General features: G+C 40.5%; 1 protein-coding gene across 7 annotated transcripts in view; it reads left to right on the top strand.

Annotated features, from left to right (window-relative positions):
* The window catches only part of nsd3 (nuclear receptor binding SET domain protein 3), a 97,996-nt gene that overhangs the window by 62,348 nt on the left and 17,905 nt on the right, over positions 1–17,743 (top strand). For 6 of the 7 annotated variants that reach the window (XM_072266428.1, XM_072266432.1, XM_072266427.1 and 3 more), the window contains 7 exons: positions 233–412; positions 624–776; positions 3,645–3,801; positions 11,735–11,943; positions 12,646–12,758; positions 15,534–15,803; positions 15,976–16,092. In XM_072266428.1, the coding sequence (XP_072122529.1) occupies positions 233–412; positions 624–776; positions 3,645–3,801; positions 11,735–11,943; positions 12,646–12,758; positions 15,534–15,803; positions 15,976–16,092 (1,199 nt within the window). The remainder of the gene's footprint in view (positions 1–232; positions 413–623; positions 777–3,644; positions 3,802–11,734; positions 11,944–12,645; positions 12,759–15,533; positions 15,804–15,975; positions 16,093–17,743) is intronic. The other variant, XM_072266433.1, reaches the window with a different exon arrangement.

The raw sequence follows: 17,743 nt of genomic DNA, 5'->3' as shown, positions 1-17,743 counted from the left end.
TAGTCCAATAAAATGTAGAATTACATGGGTTCCTCTGGGTGAACTTAGGAAATCATTGAAGAAATTGACATTTAGCATTTGGTGTTAGTGAGCATTTTTGGAAAAACTGTTTCAAATTGAATTTTTCTAATAAGCATGACGTGGGGCTATGTATTTGGAAATTTAATTTTTCTTGATACATTTAAAAAGTCTTTGAAGATCAATTGATTTATTTTGATGCATCTGAAATCAGGTCGCATGATGCGCTGCTTACGATGTCCTGTGGCTTACCACATGGGAGAGAGCTGTATTGCAGCCGGCAGCCTGGTTCTTTCATCCCATAGCATCATTTGCAACAACCATTCCAGTCTGAAGAAAAACAATCGGGCATCTCTCCAAGTAAATGTAAGCTGGTGCTTTATCTGTGCCAGAGGTAAGGCAATTTTCTTTAGTTCTGAGGATAAACTAATACATTAACTTTAAACAGAACATGTATTAATTAAATTCTTTCTTTAAAAAAATACCTCCCTCTTTTTTTTTGAAAAAAAAACTTCAAGACTAAATTAATATTTTTCAGATTTTTTTCGGGGGGGGAATCATGGGTATTTTCATTGCAGCTCATGTTTTTTATCTGTTTTGTGTAGGGGTAATTAACCAAGACCAATCTGAAACCCTTATCAGTTCATATACATATAAGTCGCACTACCTACTGAGCGAGTCAAATCGTTCGACTGAGTTGTTGAAAAAACCTATGATTCCTCCCTCACCGTCAACTACAGTAAAGAAATGTGGGAAAGGTAATAAAAAACAGTTTATCTCTGGAACCATATGTGCTTGAATTTCTTAACCACCACCACCACACCCCTCCAACCCCATCCACCATGCTTTTTCACCCCTTTCCCCACCCCGCATCTGCTAAACCTGTTGCTTTATTAAATCTCATGTGATCTTGTCATGAAAATGTGTGAATTGATATTTTTCAATAATCTCAAATCAAAAGCTCTGTTTAATAAGCAGAAATAATCAAAAATAAAGTCATCCTGGGCTTGAAGTAATTGCAAGGTCAATCTGATCTTTAATTAGATATCTTAAGCTGTTGATGCTCAGTAGATAATCCCATTCTGGACAGTAACAAAATTTAATATTGAATATCTGATGAGAAAACCACCTGCCTTTAATCTTTAATGTTTCACCCACATACCTCTGTGACCCCACAATTTATAACTTCAAGCCATGCATTCCTCATGAAACAAATCCAAATGTATTAATCTGGTGAGCCTTCATTTCTCTTTGCCAAGTACCATGTTCCTTAATTAAAGGGTAGTCTGATCCAAGCTAGCTGATCTAGTACGGAATGGATGCAGGTAAAATGCAGTTGCTCCTTGAACTTTTTAGTTGGAGTTGAGGAAGAACTGGCCTTATTTTTTGGTCCTTTTAATGCTTCTTGCTAGAAATTGTGACATGCCTGATAATGCTTGGATCTGTCTTGACTATCCCATCCATTCTTTTGAGCAGTTTTGTAACACTGAATAGCATCCTGATAGACTGATACCGTCTGATTTTGCCTCATGAAAACCCATTTTCTGATGGTGAGGATAGGAAGCGCATGATCTGCATTGGGCCTTTTAACATTTCAACTTTTCAGACCTATGTATACTTAGCAGGATTGAGCTGTGATTTATTTTTTCCTTTTACTCCTGAGTCTCTACATACATAAACACAAAACATTCGGCTCAGTTAACTTTATTAAAACCCAAACACCCTTATTTGGTTCTGATAATCTTGCAGGCAACTCCTTTTTAAAATGAATTTATTTGGTCTTGCTGTGAAGCTGAAGGATTGAAGACACTGGAACAGAAAACAGATTTCTGGAAGAACTCGGTAGATCAAGCAGCATCATGACCTGATGCAAGGCCTCAAACCAAAACATTGATGTACATGCTTTGCCTCCATAGATAATGCTGGACCTGCTTGCTTCTTATAGTGTTCTGTTTTTTATTTAATCAGGTTTTGCAATTTCACTATGTATCTGTTCTATCTAATTACATTTTGGTGTAGATGACTTGTGATTATTTTGAGCCCGACCTGCTTAGCATGAATGGGGTTTTACAGACACGCTACCTTCAAAGGTCAGCGATGTTAACCTGCTTATTGTTTTAATCAAGTTTCTGCTTTACTCCTCCTATCCTTCCAGCTAACTGAAAATAGTGCATTCGTGCTTTCATGTATTAGGTGGACAAGTTGAGTTGTTGGCAAATGTTTTGTAGAATCATTGAAGAGAAAACTTTCTTTGCTGTTGAGGCTCCCCTTTTAAAACAAAAAGGATACTTGGTGCAGAAATTTGTCTTGGCCGATAACACAAAGCATGTGACAGTCAAAAGTCAATTCCTACCCCTTTTCCCTTCTCTCCATCAGCTGAGAGTTGTTCTGGCATTAACTGCACATGACTTGATATAAGCATTGAAAGCCCAGAAAGATGCTTTTGTTTTTCTTCTCCAAGGAAGGAGGTGTTCCCAGAAATGAAAATTCTCGAGCATGCTTTATGTAGTCATTGCAGTATTTGTTAATCCATTTGTGCTCTCATTCATTTCCACTTGCTCTCATCTCCACATGCTCTTTTTTTGGGGGGGAAGAGATTGCATCCCTGGAACAGATTTTCCAGCGACGGTTGTGTTTATACTAAAAGTATGTGCATTTCTGCAGGACAAGCTGGCCCTGGTCATCATCACCTTAATTATTCCCTGGGAACCATCAATTGATGTGGTCTGGTCAGCGCTGATCTCATTGATGCTGTTTACGTATTTTGCATTTTTGAGATCCACAGCAGCAGTTGGGAGTTTTTGTTGTTGACCATTTTGAAATCCAGGAAAATTAACAGCAATTTTTTTTTTTTTAATTCCTTTTTGCTAAATGTTTCCTTAGAATTTCTCCTGTGCTTAGTTGTATATCTGGATCAGGTTAGATGAGGAACATTTGTCACTTTAGCAGTTACCAAATCTTTACAGTGATAAGTTCTTCAGCCATATAGCTTCAGTTGAGAACTGAATGAGAAACGTGCTGTTTGGGGATCAGAAGTGACCACTGTTGCTGGTACTCTGAACTGTAGCTGATACACAAAGCACTGTTTCTTCACCAGAGTGAGTCTTGGTTCTCACAGGCTAATAAGAACAGATTTCGTCGCCAGGTTAGCATTTATATATCTTACACAGAAAAGTAACTGGCAATAGTTGCTTTAAATTATTATTTTAAATAAATCAATGTTGTTAGAAGTAACAGGGCTAATTTTCATATGTGTTCAATTTCAATTTGTGATCCTAATTTTCTATCACAAGTTGTGCTTAATTGAGTGAAAAACTGTACCTTTTGTTCCTCATCTTGTTCTGAAATGAGGAATTGTATTTCACTGTGATTTCAAACTTGATGAAAAGGTGGTTCTCACAAGACATGGCTTCAATAAACATGTATGGAGCCTTTAGAGTTCCAGTTTGGGATCTTTTTTATAAACCAGTCCAATTCTTTTTAAGACTAAGTTTTACAAGAGCAATCACTGATGACTCCTGCAGTGCAGCTTATAACTGGAAAACAATGAGCACCATTAGAAGCCGCATAATGCAAAAATTGTGCAATTTTACACAATAACTAAACAAAATTCTTTGTGCATCAAGGTGGCCGCCTATTATGCTGTGAATCCTGTCCAGCTTCTTTCCATCCTGAATGCCTGAATATTGAGATGCCAGAAGGAAACTGGTATTGCAACGATTGTAAAGCTGGCAAGAAATCACGGTATAAAGAAATAGTCTGGGTCAAGCTGGGCATCTACAGGTAAGTTAATATCATAAGTCCTTAATAATTCATGTTGTAAAGGAGGATGTGGCATTGGGCCAGAAGCTATTTTGCAATAGTTAAAGCAGCTGTTGGGCTGAAATTTGATTAGAGTATAAATTAATGGACTGAAATCAGAGAAAGTGACACTTGTTCAATCGTTTGACATCTGTTTCGGAGTTGCAGTTCCATTTCAGGGTTGGTAATTGAATTGGAAAAAGTAGCATAGCTAATTAAAGTCAATTAGGAAAAGAAGGTTGTTCTGGATTAATTTTTTTTTGGGGTTATGTGTGGGTTTGGGTTGCATATTGAATTTTAGATGACAGGAATAGATCACATTGAACAAACTAAAATTCTGATAAGTATATGGAGAGTCCAAGAAAATATTTAAAGTATAGGTTCATGGATAGTCATATCTGCCACAGAAGAAGACTATTCAGCCCATTATATCCACGATAGATGAACTACCCATTTTATCCTCACTATCCAACTCTTGATTCCCAGTGGTTATGGTACTTTAGTTCTACATCTAAGCTTTTCATCCTGTTACCCTAGCATGCAATAGCTTTCAATTCCCTGTTGTCCCTGTTGTTGTGGGGGGGGGGGGGGGGAGTTAATAAATCTTTCAATTCATTACCTTGTGCTCATCTAGAGTGAATTCCGTTTGATTGATCAGTCCTGTAGTCTTAAGCTTTTTTTCTCACTGGCTAATTTTTTTTCTGTATCTATAATTCAGTCTTACAGATGATAAAATTAATTGATGAAAACAATTAAGAGCTTATATTGAACACTCATAATATTATCAATATCTGTAATTATTTGTTTTTAAATTTAGATTACGCCTTTTTGGCAGAAAAAAATTGCTTTAACTAATTTTAATATTGAAAGATTCCAATGAAGGGTTCCTGACCCAACAAATCAACCGTTTCTCCATCCATTGATGCTGCCTGACTGGCTGTATTTTCTGTTTAAGTTTGTTTTTAGCATTCAGTTTGTTTTAGTTCAAAGGTCAAATTTAATGTCGGAGAATGTATACAATATACATCCTGAAATGCTTTTTCTTTGCAAACAACCATGAAAACAGAGAAGTGCCCCAAAGAATAAATGACAGTTAAATGCAAGAACCCCAAAGTCACCCCAGCTCCCCTCCCTTCCACGTGTAAGCGGCAGCGAGCAACGATGCCCCCCTCCCCCCACCGGCAAAAGAAAAGCAAGCATTGGCACCGCCACCGAGCACTCGAGCGTGAGCAACGCAATAGCAAAGGCACAGACTTGCAGTTAACCCAAAGACTTGGCATTTCACCCGGCATTCACATACCACAGGTTTTCTCTCTGTCTCTCTGAAAGGAGCTGTCTCCATTTTCCCAGTGAGCCGGGAGACATAACAAACAACTGGCTGGTTTATGATGTTAAAAGTCCATTATGTGGCTTTTTTTCGAGCTCTGTGCCTGAAGATCGCAAAGATCCCGGGCCTTCGGGCACACAGCAATAGATTTTCTGACTCCCCCGACAACACACGGGTCTCTTGCCGTGACACCGGCCCTCAATCTGCCTGTCTCTAGAGCCCTGAGATCTAGGCTTCTAAATCCGAGCTGGACTTTCAGGCCAAACCGTTGAACAATGGCCGGTCCTGAAACCCCGCGAATGTGTTCCATTCCCGCAAAGAACGGAAGTCAGCGTATAACTCCAGGTCAGGATCTTCAGAAGAACCCTGAAAGGGAAAAATAAAGATATTAAAGATGGAAATAGAGCAGTTTCCAAAAATTCAAGCAAAAGAGTCGCCATTTAGCGCCATCTTAACTTTGCTCTGCCTCTGCCTCCGCCTTCCTGTAATATAACTTGGTTTCAGAATTGAATTCCAAATGTTTTCCAAAATTGTCGATATATATTTTTGAACCAAAAAAAAGTTGATGGAATTGTTGAATATTGTGGTTTTAAAAAACGTTAAGACTGTATTTTAAATGTCGATTGGTAGGATGTCCCAAGGCCTATAGTCAGAGGTTACATTTGCAGTTTTTGTGGAACTATGTTGGTGCTGTTGGATAAAATATCTTTGTTAGTGGAAGCTTTCAATGGCCAGTCCTCAGTGAGGAGTCAACAGTGAAAAGGGCATGCACTTCAAGTTCCTTAGCGTCAGCATCTCAGATGATCAGTCTTGGGCCTAGCACATTGATGGAATCATGAAGGAGACACCCCAACAGTTGTACTTCATTAAGAGTTTGAGGAGATTTGGTATGTCAGCAAAGACTCTGGCAAATTTCTACAGCTGTACAGTGAGAACATTCTGACTGGTTACATCACCAGTGCACAGGACTGAAACAGGCTGCAGAGGGTTGTAGACAGAGCCAGCTCTATCATAGGTACAATCCTCACCACTACTGAAGATGCTTTTCCATCTTCTCTGCTTAATACTCAACACTAACCAAACCTTTCACCACTTCTTGTAATTTCACCCATTTTGACTCAGTACCTACTCTTCGGTACCATTAGTGACACACTGTGCACCCTATTTGAGGGTACTGTATCATTGATTTAATACTGATTAATGATAAAGTTCAAAGGTGCTCTGTCTCTCTCACACACACACACCCACCCAAAGTTAATAGCATAGGAACTTGTGTGACAGCGTCTTCATTGAGCAATTAAGACACTAATTCCAATTCATGATCCTTTCCCCATATACTAACATTTCCTTTGATTAAAATAATTGCTAATCTTTTCCTTATTTGGTGTTGTTTTACTTTCTAGCCATTGCAAGCTTCCACTAACAAAGACATTTTATCCAACAGCACCAATATAGTTCCACAAAAACTGCAAATGTAACTTCTGACTATAGGCCTTGGGACATCCTACCAATCGACATTTAAAATACAGTCTTAACGTTTTTTAAAACCACAATATTCAACAATTCCATCAACTTTTTTTGGTTCAAAGCTTGCAGATGACACCAGAATCGGTGGTGTGATGAACAGTAAAGAAAGTTGTTCAAGGTTATACGAGATTCTGTAGATATTGATCTAGATCAACTGTGAAAATGAGTAAGGGAATGGCAGGTATTTAACTCAGACCAGAGTGAAGTATTACATTTTAGGAAGTTAAACCAGGACAGGACATCCACCGTGAATGTCAGAGCCCTAGCGAGTATTGTTGAGCAAGGTGACCTCAGGGTTGCAAGTACATTGTTCTCTGAAGATGGCAACATCGGTAGATGAGGTGAATAAAAAATGCTTCCCTTTATTGGCTATGGCAGTGAGCATAAGAGTTGGCACATGTTACAGTTGAACAAAGCATTGGTATGTTGGTCACCACACAATAGGAATGATGCAATTAAGCTAGAGGGCACAGAAGAGACTCAACGAGTATGTTGCCTGGATGAGAAGGCTTGAGTTATAAGGAGAGATTGACTAGGCTGCAATAGGTTTTTGATTTTTTTGTTTGAGCAAAGGAGGCTGACGGTTAACTTTGTATTGATTTTTAAAATTATAGAAACTAGAAAACCTACAGCACAATACAGGCCCTTCGGCCCACAAAGCTGTGCTGAACATGTCCTTACCTTAGAACTACCTAGGCTTACCCATAGCCCTCTATTTTTTCTTAAGCTCCATGTACCTATCCAGGAGTCTCTTAAAAGATCCTATCATTTTCACCTCCGCCGCCGCTGGCATCTCTTTCCACGCACCCACCACTGTCTGCGTTTTTTAAACAAAAACTTACCCCTAACATCTCCTCTGTACCTACTGCCAAGCACCTTAAAACTGTGCCCTCTCGTGCTAGCCATTTCAGCCCTGGGGAAAAAGCCTCTGACTATCCACACGATCAATGCCTCTCATGATCTTGTACACCTCTCATCCTCCATCGCTCCAATTATGTAGGACATAGATAAGGTGGATGGTCACAGTCTTGTTCCCGGAGGAGGAAACTGTAGATCTAGAGGCCATGAGTTTAAGATGAGAGAGGAAAGATTTGAGGGGTGCAACAGCATGACCGCTGACTGTGGAGGCCAATTGTGGATCTGGAGCAGTAGGGACACGGGAGCAGCTGGGAAGCGGGCGTTTGGGTAGTAGGAGCTTCCTGCATCTCCTCTTCTCCTCGGCAGGCACGCTATTAATCAGGGACGATATCACAGCTACACTCAGGGGTGATATAATGGGGGGCTCGCCCACTGAGTTTATATGAGCAAAACTAAAAAATAGAAATGGTCCAGTCACTGTGGGATTGCAGTAAAAATAATAGGTTTGTTGTCATGGGGGACTTCAACTTCCCTAACTTCATCTGGGACCACCTTAACGCAAGAGGTCTAGATGGGGCAGAATTTGACAGGTGCATCCAGGAAGGTTTCTTGAATCAAGATGTAGATGGTCCAACAAAAGGAGGGGCTGTAGTGGACCTGGTGTTGGTTAATGAGCCTGGCCAAGTGACCGACCTTTCAGTAGGTGAGCAGTTAGGGAACAGTGACCACAACTCCTGAAGTTTTAAGATAGCGAAAGATAAAGATAGGTGTGGACCTTGCGGGGAAGTATTAAGTTGGAGCAGGGCAAATTACGTGAGCATTAGGCAGGAACTAGGGAGAATTAATTAGGAACAGTTGTTACTGGGCAAGTCACATCTGACGCGTGGAAAGTACCAGCTGCACAGAGTACAGGGCTGGTATGTTCCAGTCAGAAGGAATGATAAAGATGGCAAGGTAAATGAACCTTGGATGTTGAGAGAGGTAATTAGTCAAGGAAAAAAACAGAAAATATGGAAAGCTTAGGAAGCTAGAATCAAACAGAGCCCTTGAGGATTATAAGGAAGCAAAAAACAACTCAAGAGAATTAGGAAGGTCAGGAACGCCTGTGAAACATCTTTGGCAAGTAGGATTAAAGAGAATCCCAGGGTATTCTATGCAGTATAGCAAGAGCAAGAAGATAACCAGAGAGAGGGCAAGGCTACTGTGACAGAGGGCTCTTCACTGGCCTTGTGCAGCATTGGAATAATTTCATAACCTTGAATTAACATTCTCTTCCCTTTTTACATTAAGATAACTGTCTGGTACTATATTTTGTTGGACGGTGTTGGGGATGCACACCCATAGCATCGAAAGCAGTTTCCATACATTGTACACATGTGAACATATACATTCACATCATGTATATGTACTTGCCATAATACGCACATACAGGGAATAACAGTTAGTACATAAATGTTTATTTGTTTTATGCTTATTATTTGTCAAGTGCTCTGTTGGTCTGTTTGTTCATTTGTTTGTGGTTTTTGCGGTTCCGGGTACATCTTGGCAAAACCGAGGCGCTGCTTCCGAGCTGGTGTTGTTCATGCTGGAGTGAAACTGCGCGTGTGCAGTGTACAGAAGGAACATACCAAGGAGTTGGGGTGGGGGAAGAATTAATAATTAAAATGTATGAAAGGTGATAAATAAATACAAAAGGCATTATGTGATGGTTTAGAATATGTTTAGAAATTGACTTGTACATGTATTGTGTAGTAGATAATTCTCTTGTGTATTAATTGCCTTTCGTCAGTATATGCAAGTGGGTGGGTCTAAAGGTACAAATGGGTCTCAGTGCATTCCCCAGGGATGGTTGGAGGTGGATGCTAATTGTGGTAGGTGCTTGTGAGCTAATTTGAGGAAGGTGTAAGTACTGATACTGATCTGTATAAATATTATATTGTGTATCTGTAAGTATATAATGTTATATTGTTCCTCACTGTACATATGTTTTCACACTTTGCGACTTTGTGTGAAAAATTGGGAGTACTTAATAAAACACTTGCTCCTGCTATTGTGGCTGGGAAGTTACTGGAGAGAATTTAGAGGGATAAGATTTATGGACATTTGGGGAAAAAATGGCCAAATTCGGGAGAGCCAGCATGGCTTTGTACAGGAGCAAGTCATGTCTTACTAATTTGAGTTTTCTTTGATGAATGGTATTGATGAAGATAGAGCTGTGCATGTTGTCTACATTGATTTTAGTAAGGCATTTGAGAAGGTCCCTCATGGGAGGCTCATCCAGAAGATTAAGATGTACGTGGCCCATGGTGAATTGGCTATTTGGATTCAGAGCTGGCTTGCCTATAGAAGACAAAGGGTAGTTGTCGAAGGGACTTGTTTTAGCCTGTTATTCTAGTCTGTGATTAGTGGTGACCTGTAGGGATTGGTACTGGGACCGCTGCTGTTTGTGATGTATATGAAAGACCTGGATGAAAATGCAGATGGGTGGGTTAGTAAGCTTGCAGATGAGTAGAAGATTGGCGTAGAAGACTGGCAAAGAATACAGTGGGACATAGATCAGTTGCAGGTATGAGCAAAGAAATGGCAGATGGAGTTTAATCCATCCAAATGTGAAGTGTTGCACAGTGGTAGGTCAAATGTAAAGAAACAGTACACTGTTACCAGCATGGTATTGTTGATGAGCAAGCGGATCATGGGGTCCAACTTCATATCACCTGAAAGTGGCTGAACAGCTGATAGGATGATTAAGAAGGCAAATGGCATGTTTACTTTTATTAGTCAAAGCATTTAAGTTCAAAAGTCAGGAAATTATATTGCAGCTTTATATAACTAAATAAGCCACATATGGAGTATTGCATACAGTTCTGGCGGTTCTGGTTGCCCTATTATAAGAAGGATGTTGAGCCTTTGGAGAGGGTGCAAAAGATGCTGCCTGGATTGAGGGCAAGCATAGATAGAATACATAGACAGCATCTTTTCCCAGGGTTGAAATGTCTAATACCTGAGGGCGTGCATTTCAGGTGAGAAAAAGTAAGTTCAAAGGAGATCTGAGGGGCAAGTTTTATTGTACAGAGTGGTGGGTGCCTGGAATGCACTGGCTGGGGTGGTGGTAGAGGCAGGTACATCAGAATGTTTAAGATATGTTTGGATAGGCACACGAATGTGAGGGAAATGGAAGGATATGGACAAAGGAATTAGTTTAGTTGGCCATTTGATTACTAATTGATTGGGCACGGCATTGTGGTCTGAAGGGCCTTTTTCCTGTGCTGTACCATTCTAGGAAGTGTTTGGAGGGAGATGGGACAGACATGTTAGGGTTAGTTTAGATAAGCATCTTGATTGCTGTTGATGAGTTGGGTGAAGGGGCTGTTTCTGTGCCTTGTGAATCTAAATCAGAAGCAACAAAAGTTGAGTCAAGCGCAGGGCCAAAGTTGGGAACAACTGAAAAATGGAAAATGGTTTCAGATATGACTTCACTCCAGGGCCACAAGCTGGGGGAAGTGAAACAGAGTATGTTGGTGAGGGAACTGGTCAGAGATAACTTTGGCAGTAATGAACTGCAGAGATGAAAATGGCATGATCATGATTGGGATGAAACTCAGTGACCTGTGTTCAGTTCAGTGCTTTCAGCATGGAATTTGCATGTCCTCTCTGTAACTGCATGGTTTGTCTCATGGGCTCCCATTGCCTCACATTTTGCAAAGACACGCTAATGGGTTCATTTTAAATTTCCCCTAGTGTCTATGTGGATGGTAGAGAATAGCCTGGGGAGTTGAAGGGCATGTGAAAATGATTACGTTGCATCAAAGTAAGTGGAAGATTGAGACCGATAGGGTTTTTCTGAGTCCTGGTACAGACTTGATGGACTGCATGGCCTCCTCTGTAATAAGAAAATGAGAAGTGAAGTGTTCTTTTGAGGAAGTATTTTGTGGGAAAGTATTTTTGCTAGATCTTAAGATTCAATTCAACCCGTGGCAGCAGTGTGGCTGCTTCATCTTGATGGTCAAATCCAAAGTACAGTCTCCGTTTTCTTGAAAGCTTCATTCCAACTTGGGTAAGTGACATGCATTAGTAGTTACAGAAAATTTCTACTATGGTTTATTGATGTTATTCATGGGGTAGAAGTCAGTGTAACACAGACTTGTCTGTGTGTGTTGTGGTAAACTGTTTGGCACCTATCCTTATCATGATTCTTTTCTCCAGGTGGTGGCCAGCTGAGATCTGTAATCCCAAATCTGTGCCAGCTAACATTCAGGCAATGAAGCATCACATCGGAGAATTCCCTGTGCGTTTCTTTGGATCAAATGATTATTATTGGGTGCATCAGGGCAGAGTTTTTCCTTACTTAGAAGGCGACAAAGGCAATGTGTCAGATGGGCGAGCTGGTGGTATTAATGAAATTTTCAAAAAAGGTAAAAGTCGTTGGTGTAAGGTGAGATTTTCCAAGATGCTGTGATCCTAAGTAAAACTTTTGCCTCTTTATATTGCTTTACATTACCCAGCCCTTGCCGTAAGGTGATGGAACACTCCAATTTAAAGGCTTCCACACAGCTTCTGGAACCTGACTTCAGATTTATTTTAATTTAGTTTAGAGATAAAGTTTGGAACAGGCCCATCCAGCCCAATGAACCTCGCCACCCAGCATCCCACCTATTTAACCCTAGCCTGATCACAGGACACTTTACAATGACCAATTAACCTGCTAACTGGTATGTCTTTGGACTGTGTGGGGTGGGGGGGAACTGGAGCACCCAGAGGAAACCCATGCAGGGGTGAACGTACAAACTCCTTACAGATGACACTCTGAACTCCACCACGAGCTGTAATAGGGACCACTAATTGCTATGTTATCTTGGTGCCCTAGTTCTGTGAGGGAAGCAGATAGCTCTTGATGCTTTTCATCTTGTTCGGTTGAGGAGAGGAGCTGACATGCCCTTTGAATATTAAGTGTGTTTTCTAGTTGAGAATACTGCTTTATAGTTACTGAACTCTTGATAGCTATTCTTTGAATTGGGTAGTTCATTGCCTCTAAGTCTGCATTCTTTAATGGCTCAATATAGAATGGGGAAGTGAGTTGATCCCAATTTTAAAATATCACTTGCCTTCACTCCTAGCACTGGAAGAAGCTGCAAAACGATTCCAAGAGCTGAAAGCACTAAAAGAGAGCAAGGAAGCACTAGAGAATGAACGCAACGAAAAAAAGCCACCAGTATTTAAATTTATTAAAGTAAGTGTGGTGACTCAGAGTTAAAGTCAAACTGACCAGCAGCGTGGCATTGATTCCATAATTCCAGTATCACCCTCTTTGTTTTGCGCACTCAACTTACCCAAAACACTGCTTCTTTTGTCACAACTTGCTGCTAGACTGGTTTGCCCATTGACGCTTTGCTTACCATCTGAACAGGCTGCAGTGAGGTGTACTTTTATTTTAAAATTATTAGCATAGTCTTGGAATCCTTCCCTGGCGTAGACCTCAATTCTCTCTTGTATTTGAAATTCTGTCCCTGAACACCAGCCTGGCTTATCTCTCACCTCCTTTAGCACTCTTTAAAAGCCGCCAGTGTCTAGACTGTGGTCATCTGCCCTAATATGAAAGTATTTTGATGTCACCTTTTGTTTGATAGCCTTGGTATCACGCTCAAAGGAACCCTGGTAAGATTGAAAGTAAATTGCTTACAGGGGTTTTTGATGGTTGTAGCAGAACCTGTACAAAGGAAGATGTATTATTTGAGATCAATTATCCCAGTTCCAGGACACTGAGGGAGTATTCCAAGATCCAACCATCGTCAGCTCTGTTATCAATGACTTGGTTTCTATCATAAGGTCAGAAGTGGGAATATTCATTGATAATTAAATTATATTGAAATTAATTTACAGCATCCCAGCAAATGAAGCAGTCCACGCATGGGTTTGGGGCATTCAAGCATGGGTATCTAACATCTTAAGTTCAAGTTATTCGACCATACATGAATACCCGTAAATGAAGCCAAAGGAAACAGCGCTATTCCAGGTCCAAGGTGCAAAAGACAGTACCAGCAGTAATTCACAGTGCAAGGCACACAGCACATAAAAGACAGCAGTAAAATGCAGTCTCTCAAAAAAGAAGTCCAAGTCAGAGTCCGTGAATGTTGCAGAAGTATCCAGTCAAACGCAATACATCTTGACTTCTGCCAATCAAACACTAGAGGGCAGCACCACCTCCAGCATGGACACCAGACCACACTATCTCTGGCATTCTGTCAGAACACACTCCTGGGTGGCTTGATGCCTAGTTGACTATGACCAAGGCCACGCAACTTCCCTGCCACTTGCCAATAAAGCAGTGAATCGAAGTTACAGCATTCTACATTACCAATGTTCATCAGGGTCTTGTGATTACCAGAAAAGCGACTAAGACAATCACTCTTTTTTTGACTGCCCACTGCCATCACACACCGACGCCTCTCTGATGCAGGCAGCAGCAGGATCCGCACCGTCCAACTCCTTCAGTTTTTCTGTCAATGAGCAACTCCCTGATGGGTAGACCTGCAATATTTTAAGTTCTTAATGTCCAGCAGGGTCTTGCAATTGTAACACATACGTTTTAAAAAAGACAATAACACCTTTGGCCGCATAGAAGCTGCTTCATCCAAGCATGTTACCATACTGCTGGAAGTATACATGGAGAGTGTCTGGAAGTGACCAACTCCATCAGGAGAAAATCTAACCGCCTACCCACTGTTCACTGTCAATACAATTGTTAAGACCCCACCTCAACATCCTTAGTGGGGTAGGGAGAATGATGACATCATTGACCAGAAACTCAATGTGTTGTAGGGCTGTAATAGAAGTCACTTGGTACGGGATCTCTTGACTTGCCTCCCAAAGCCTTTCTACTATCCTGCAAGGCACAAGTCTAGAGCATAATGAATTACTGTCTATTTGCTTGGGTGAGTGGAGTTCCAACAACACCATCCAGGATGCAGTAAACTGACTGATATTCATTCAATAATCTTAAAACATTAATTCCTTCCACAACCACCAGAGCTCTGTGTTTGCAGTGTGTAGCAGCTACAAATGTTGCAATGACTTGCCTGAGCTCGCAAAAAATCTCCCAAACCTGCACACTGTATCACCAAATTTTAAAAAAGAAAGGGAAAACGGGTACCCAGGAACATTTCTCCTGCAGTTTCTCTCCAAGTCATATACCATGGTGACCCTGGAAATAGAATCATTAACTAGAGTGCAAGTTTTATGAAAATAGGTTGAACAAGCTAGGGCTTTTCTCTTTGGAGCAAAGGAGGATGAGAGGTATAGATTGCATTGATAGCCAGAGCCTTTTTCCTAGGGCAGAAATGGCCAGTACAAGGGGGCATAATCCCATAGATCTCAAAAGCTATTAAGTGAAGAGACATACCGCTAGTTTAAGAAAATGAAGTTTGGTTGGTTTCACTATAGTAGTTTGTTATTTATCCAAAAGGATTAATGATTCTATTAAAATAACTGACTCAAGAATACTTTGTCAACACGGTAAATGTTTACCTGTAACTTAGTGAATGTGCCCTTACAATTCAATATACTTTTTAAGCAATAACAGCTACAGCTTTTTGGAATTTTACCTTGGTCATTTCTCAGCTTTCAAAGGTCAGGTGCTGGACACTTCCCTGATTAAACTTCACTGCCTTCTGTTCTGCGATCCACCACACACCTCCCATTTGCCTCCTGCCTGTCTTCCACCACTTCCATATTTTTCCATGGGTAGACTTGTTTGTTGCAGTTGTAGTTCCCTGACTAATATCAAATACAGCACAGACCACCTGGTTTTCATGGCCCAGAACTCCATTGAACTTGTAATTTAAAAAAAATCCTATAAACAAAAAAAAATTGCCTTCAATTTGAAACATTTTAGCGGAGCGAGTCTCAACTTTTAATTGCTCATTTTAAATAAGACTTGTGCAAATTAATTGAAATGCTTTAATTGTGTGAATAAAATGTCCCACTTCCTCACGTCTTTTTACAACAGGCAAACAAGCCGGTTGGGAAAGTGCAGATTCGCATTGCTGACTTGTCAGAAATCCCACGGTGCAACTGTAAACCCACTGATGAGAACCCTTGTGGCCTGGACTCGGAATGTTTGAACCGAATTCTGATGTATGAGTGCCATCCCTCTGTTTGTCCAGCCGGAGAGAGGTGTCAGAACCAGTGCTTCACCAAGCGATTGTACCCTGAAACGGAACTTGTGAGAACAGATGTGCGTGGCTGGGGTCTCCGTACTAAAGTAGACATTAAAAAGGTGATTTTTGCAACATGCTTTCTTCAGTCTCGTCATAGTGTGCAGATGAAAGGCACGTGCCACTGAATAGTGATATGTCCTACTGCAGGGTAAGCTTTGTGTAGACATTCAAACAAGGTCAGAGATACCTTTTTCTGTTCTTAAGAAACACATCTGTCATTCTACCCTGCAGGGGCAATTTGTGACCGAATATGTCGGTGAGTTAATTGACGAAGAAGAATGCAGAAACCGCATAAAGCACGCTCATGAAGCCAATGTTACCAATTTCTATTTGTTGACCTTAACCAAGGTAAGAGTGAATGAATTTCATTGTGTGGGATTACTGAAAGCTGGAATGGGAAAGCATTAGCACAATGGCTTTGGCCTCTAACACAGATGAAGTTTGCATTGCTAAGGAGACAGAGGCAATACATTGTTTAAAAGACCATGGGAAATGCTTCCTTTTTTTTGTAGTATCTCAACTAAAGGATGTTCTAAAGAGCTTTTGAGCCAATAAAAGTACTTTCTGTAGTGTTCAATATTCTATTATAGGAACTATATAAATAATCTGCCATAACAAGGCCTCAGTCATTAGTATGGTCTTCAAGTATTTTCTACTGTGGCATTACATTCGTTCTTAATAATCCAACTTTATACCATGTCTCCAAAGAGCAAAAATTGCAGATGCTGGACATCTCAAATAAAAACAAAATTCTGGAAGTACTCAGGAGGTCAATGACAGATAGAGCCTAACCTGCTGAGTGTCTCTAGTATATCTTATACCACACATTGTCAACCAAGACTCATTCCCCAAATTCAAAAGCGAGGTACTGAATTGAGTAAAACCAGTTTTTCCACGAACAACACAAAATCTAGTGTTAACAATACAGATCAGCTTGATAGGCTCAAGTCACGACCTGGTGGAGCTGATCAGTATTTGCAAAGTTGTCATCAGATGCTCCGAGAACTCTGTGGAAATGTGTACAGTCACAAAATAGCAATGTAGCTAAGGTGAAGACCATTTGGTTTGTCAGACCTGTTGCAGCTCTGTGTAAGCAATCACACAGGGCTGTGCTCTCCACATACTCCTACAAATTCTCTCCTTTTTTTAGATGATCAGCTTCCTTTTGAATATCATTATTGAAACTACCTCCCCTGCACCAACACATTCTCCAAACTCCAGCAATGGTTTAAATTTACTATACCCAAAATTTTGAATACCCCTGCAGATGTCCGCACAACCACCTCTGTTCCAGGATAATTTTTCCAGTGTTTCTGTTGTAAGTCCCTCATCTCTGCAGTCATTTTGATACACTTCTGCATTCTCTGCCGCTGAGCATTACTCGGTTACTAGGGAATGATGTCATGCAGAATGATGTCATAGCGAGCTGGGAAAGAGACTTAAAATTGTCTAGGACGTTGATAACGAAAGTAGAGGAAAGATGGTACGGGAAGATTACTAGACAGTACCCGTCGTCAGTGAGATGGGATCTGTATAAATTACATTATTAGTCAGCAGGTGTGGGACTAACATTCTTATAGGAAAACGTTAGTTGTTGAGGAAGTGATGGCTGTGGGTGGGAAACTGAATGCAGATTAGAAGTGAGCAATGGAAGCCTGGGAGTTGGTGAGCAAGACCGATGAAATTATACAAAAATTAAATGGCAGGGAAGTTTGGTGTTCCTTACAGGGGAATGGTAGATTAATAATTAAGTAATTGGAAAAGTGGACAGAGTTCTGAACATTTGATTTAAAGACACAAATTTGAATCCTACTAGGAAATTTAAATTCAAGAAATTAAATAAAATCTGTAATTAAAAAGAATATCTAATCTTGTTAACGGTAACCATGAAAGCATATGACTGTTGAAAGACCTGTCAAGGATCACAGATGTCTGGGGAAGGCAATTTCCTATCTTCACTGTTAGGCCTACATGTAATCCCAAACCCTCGAATGTGTCT

The sequence above is a fragment of the Mobula birostris genome, chromosome 8 (genome assembly GCF_030028105.1).
Source record: "Mobula birostris isolate sMobBir1 chromosome 8, sMobBir1.hap1, whole genome shotgun sequence".
NCBI classification, from domain to species: Eukaryota; Metazoa; Chordata; class Chondrichthyes; order Myliobatiformes; family Myliobatidae; genus Mobula; species Mobula birostris.
This window is presented reverse-complemented; position numbering and strand designations above follow the sequence as displayed.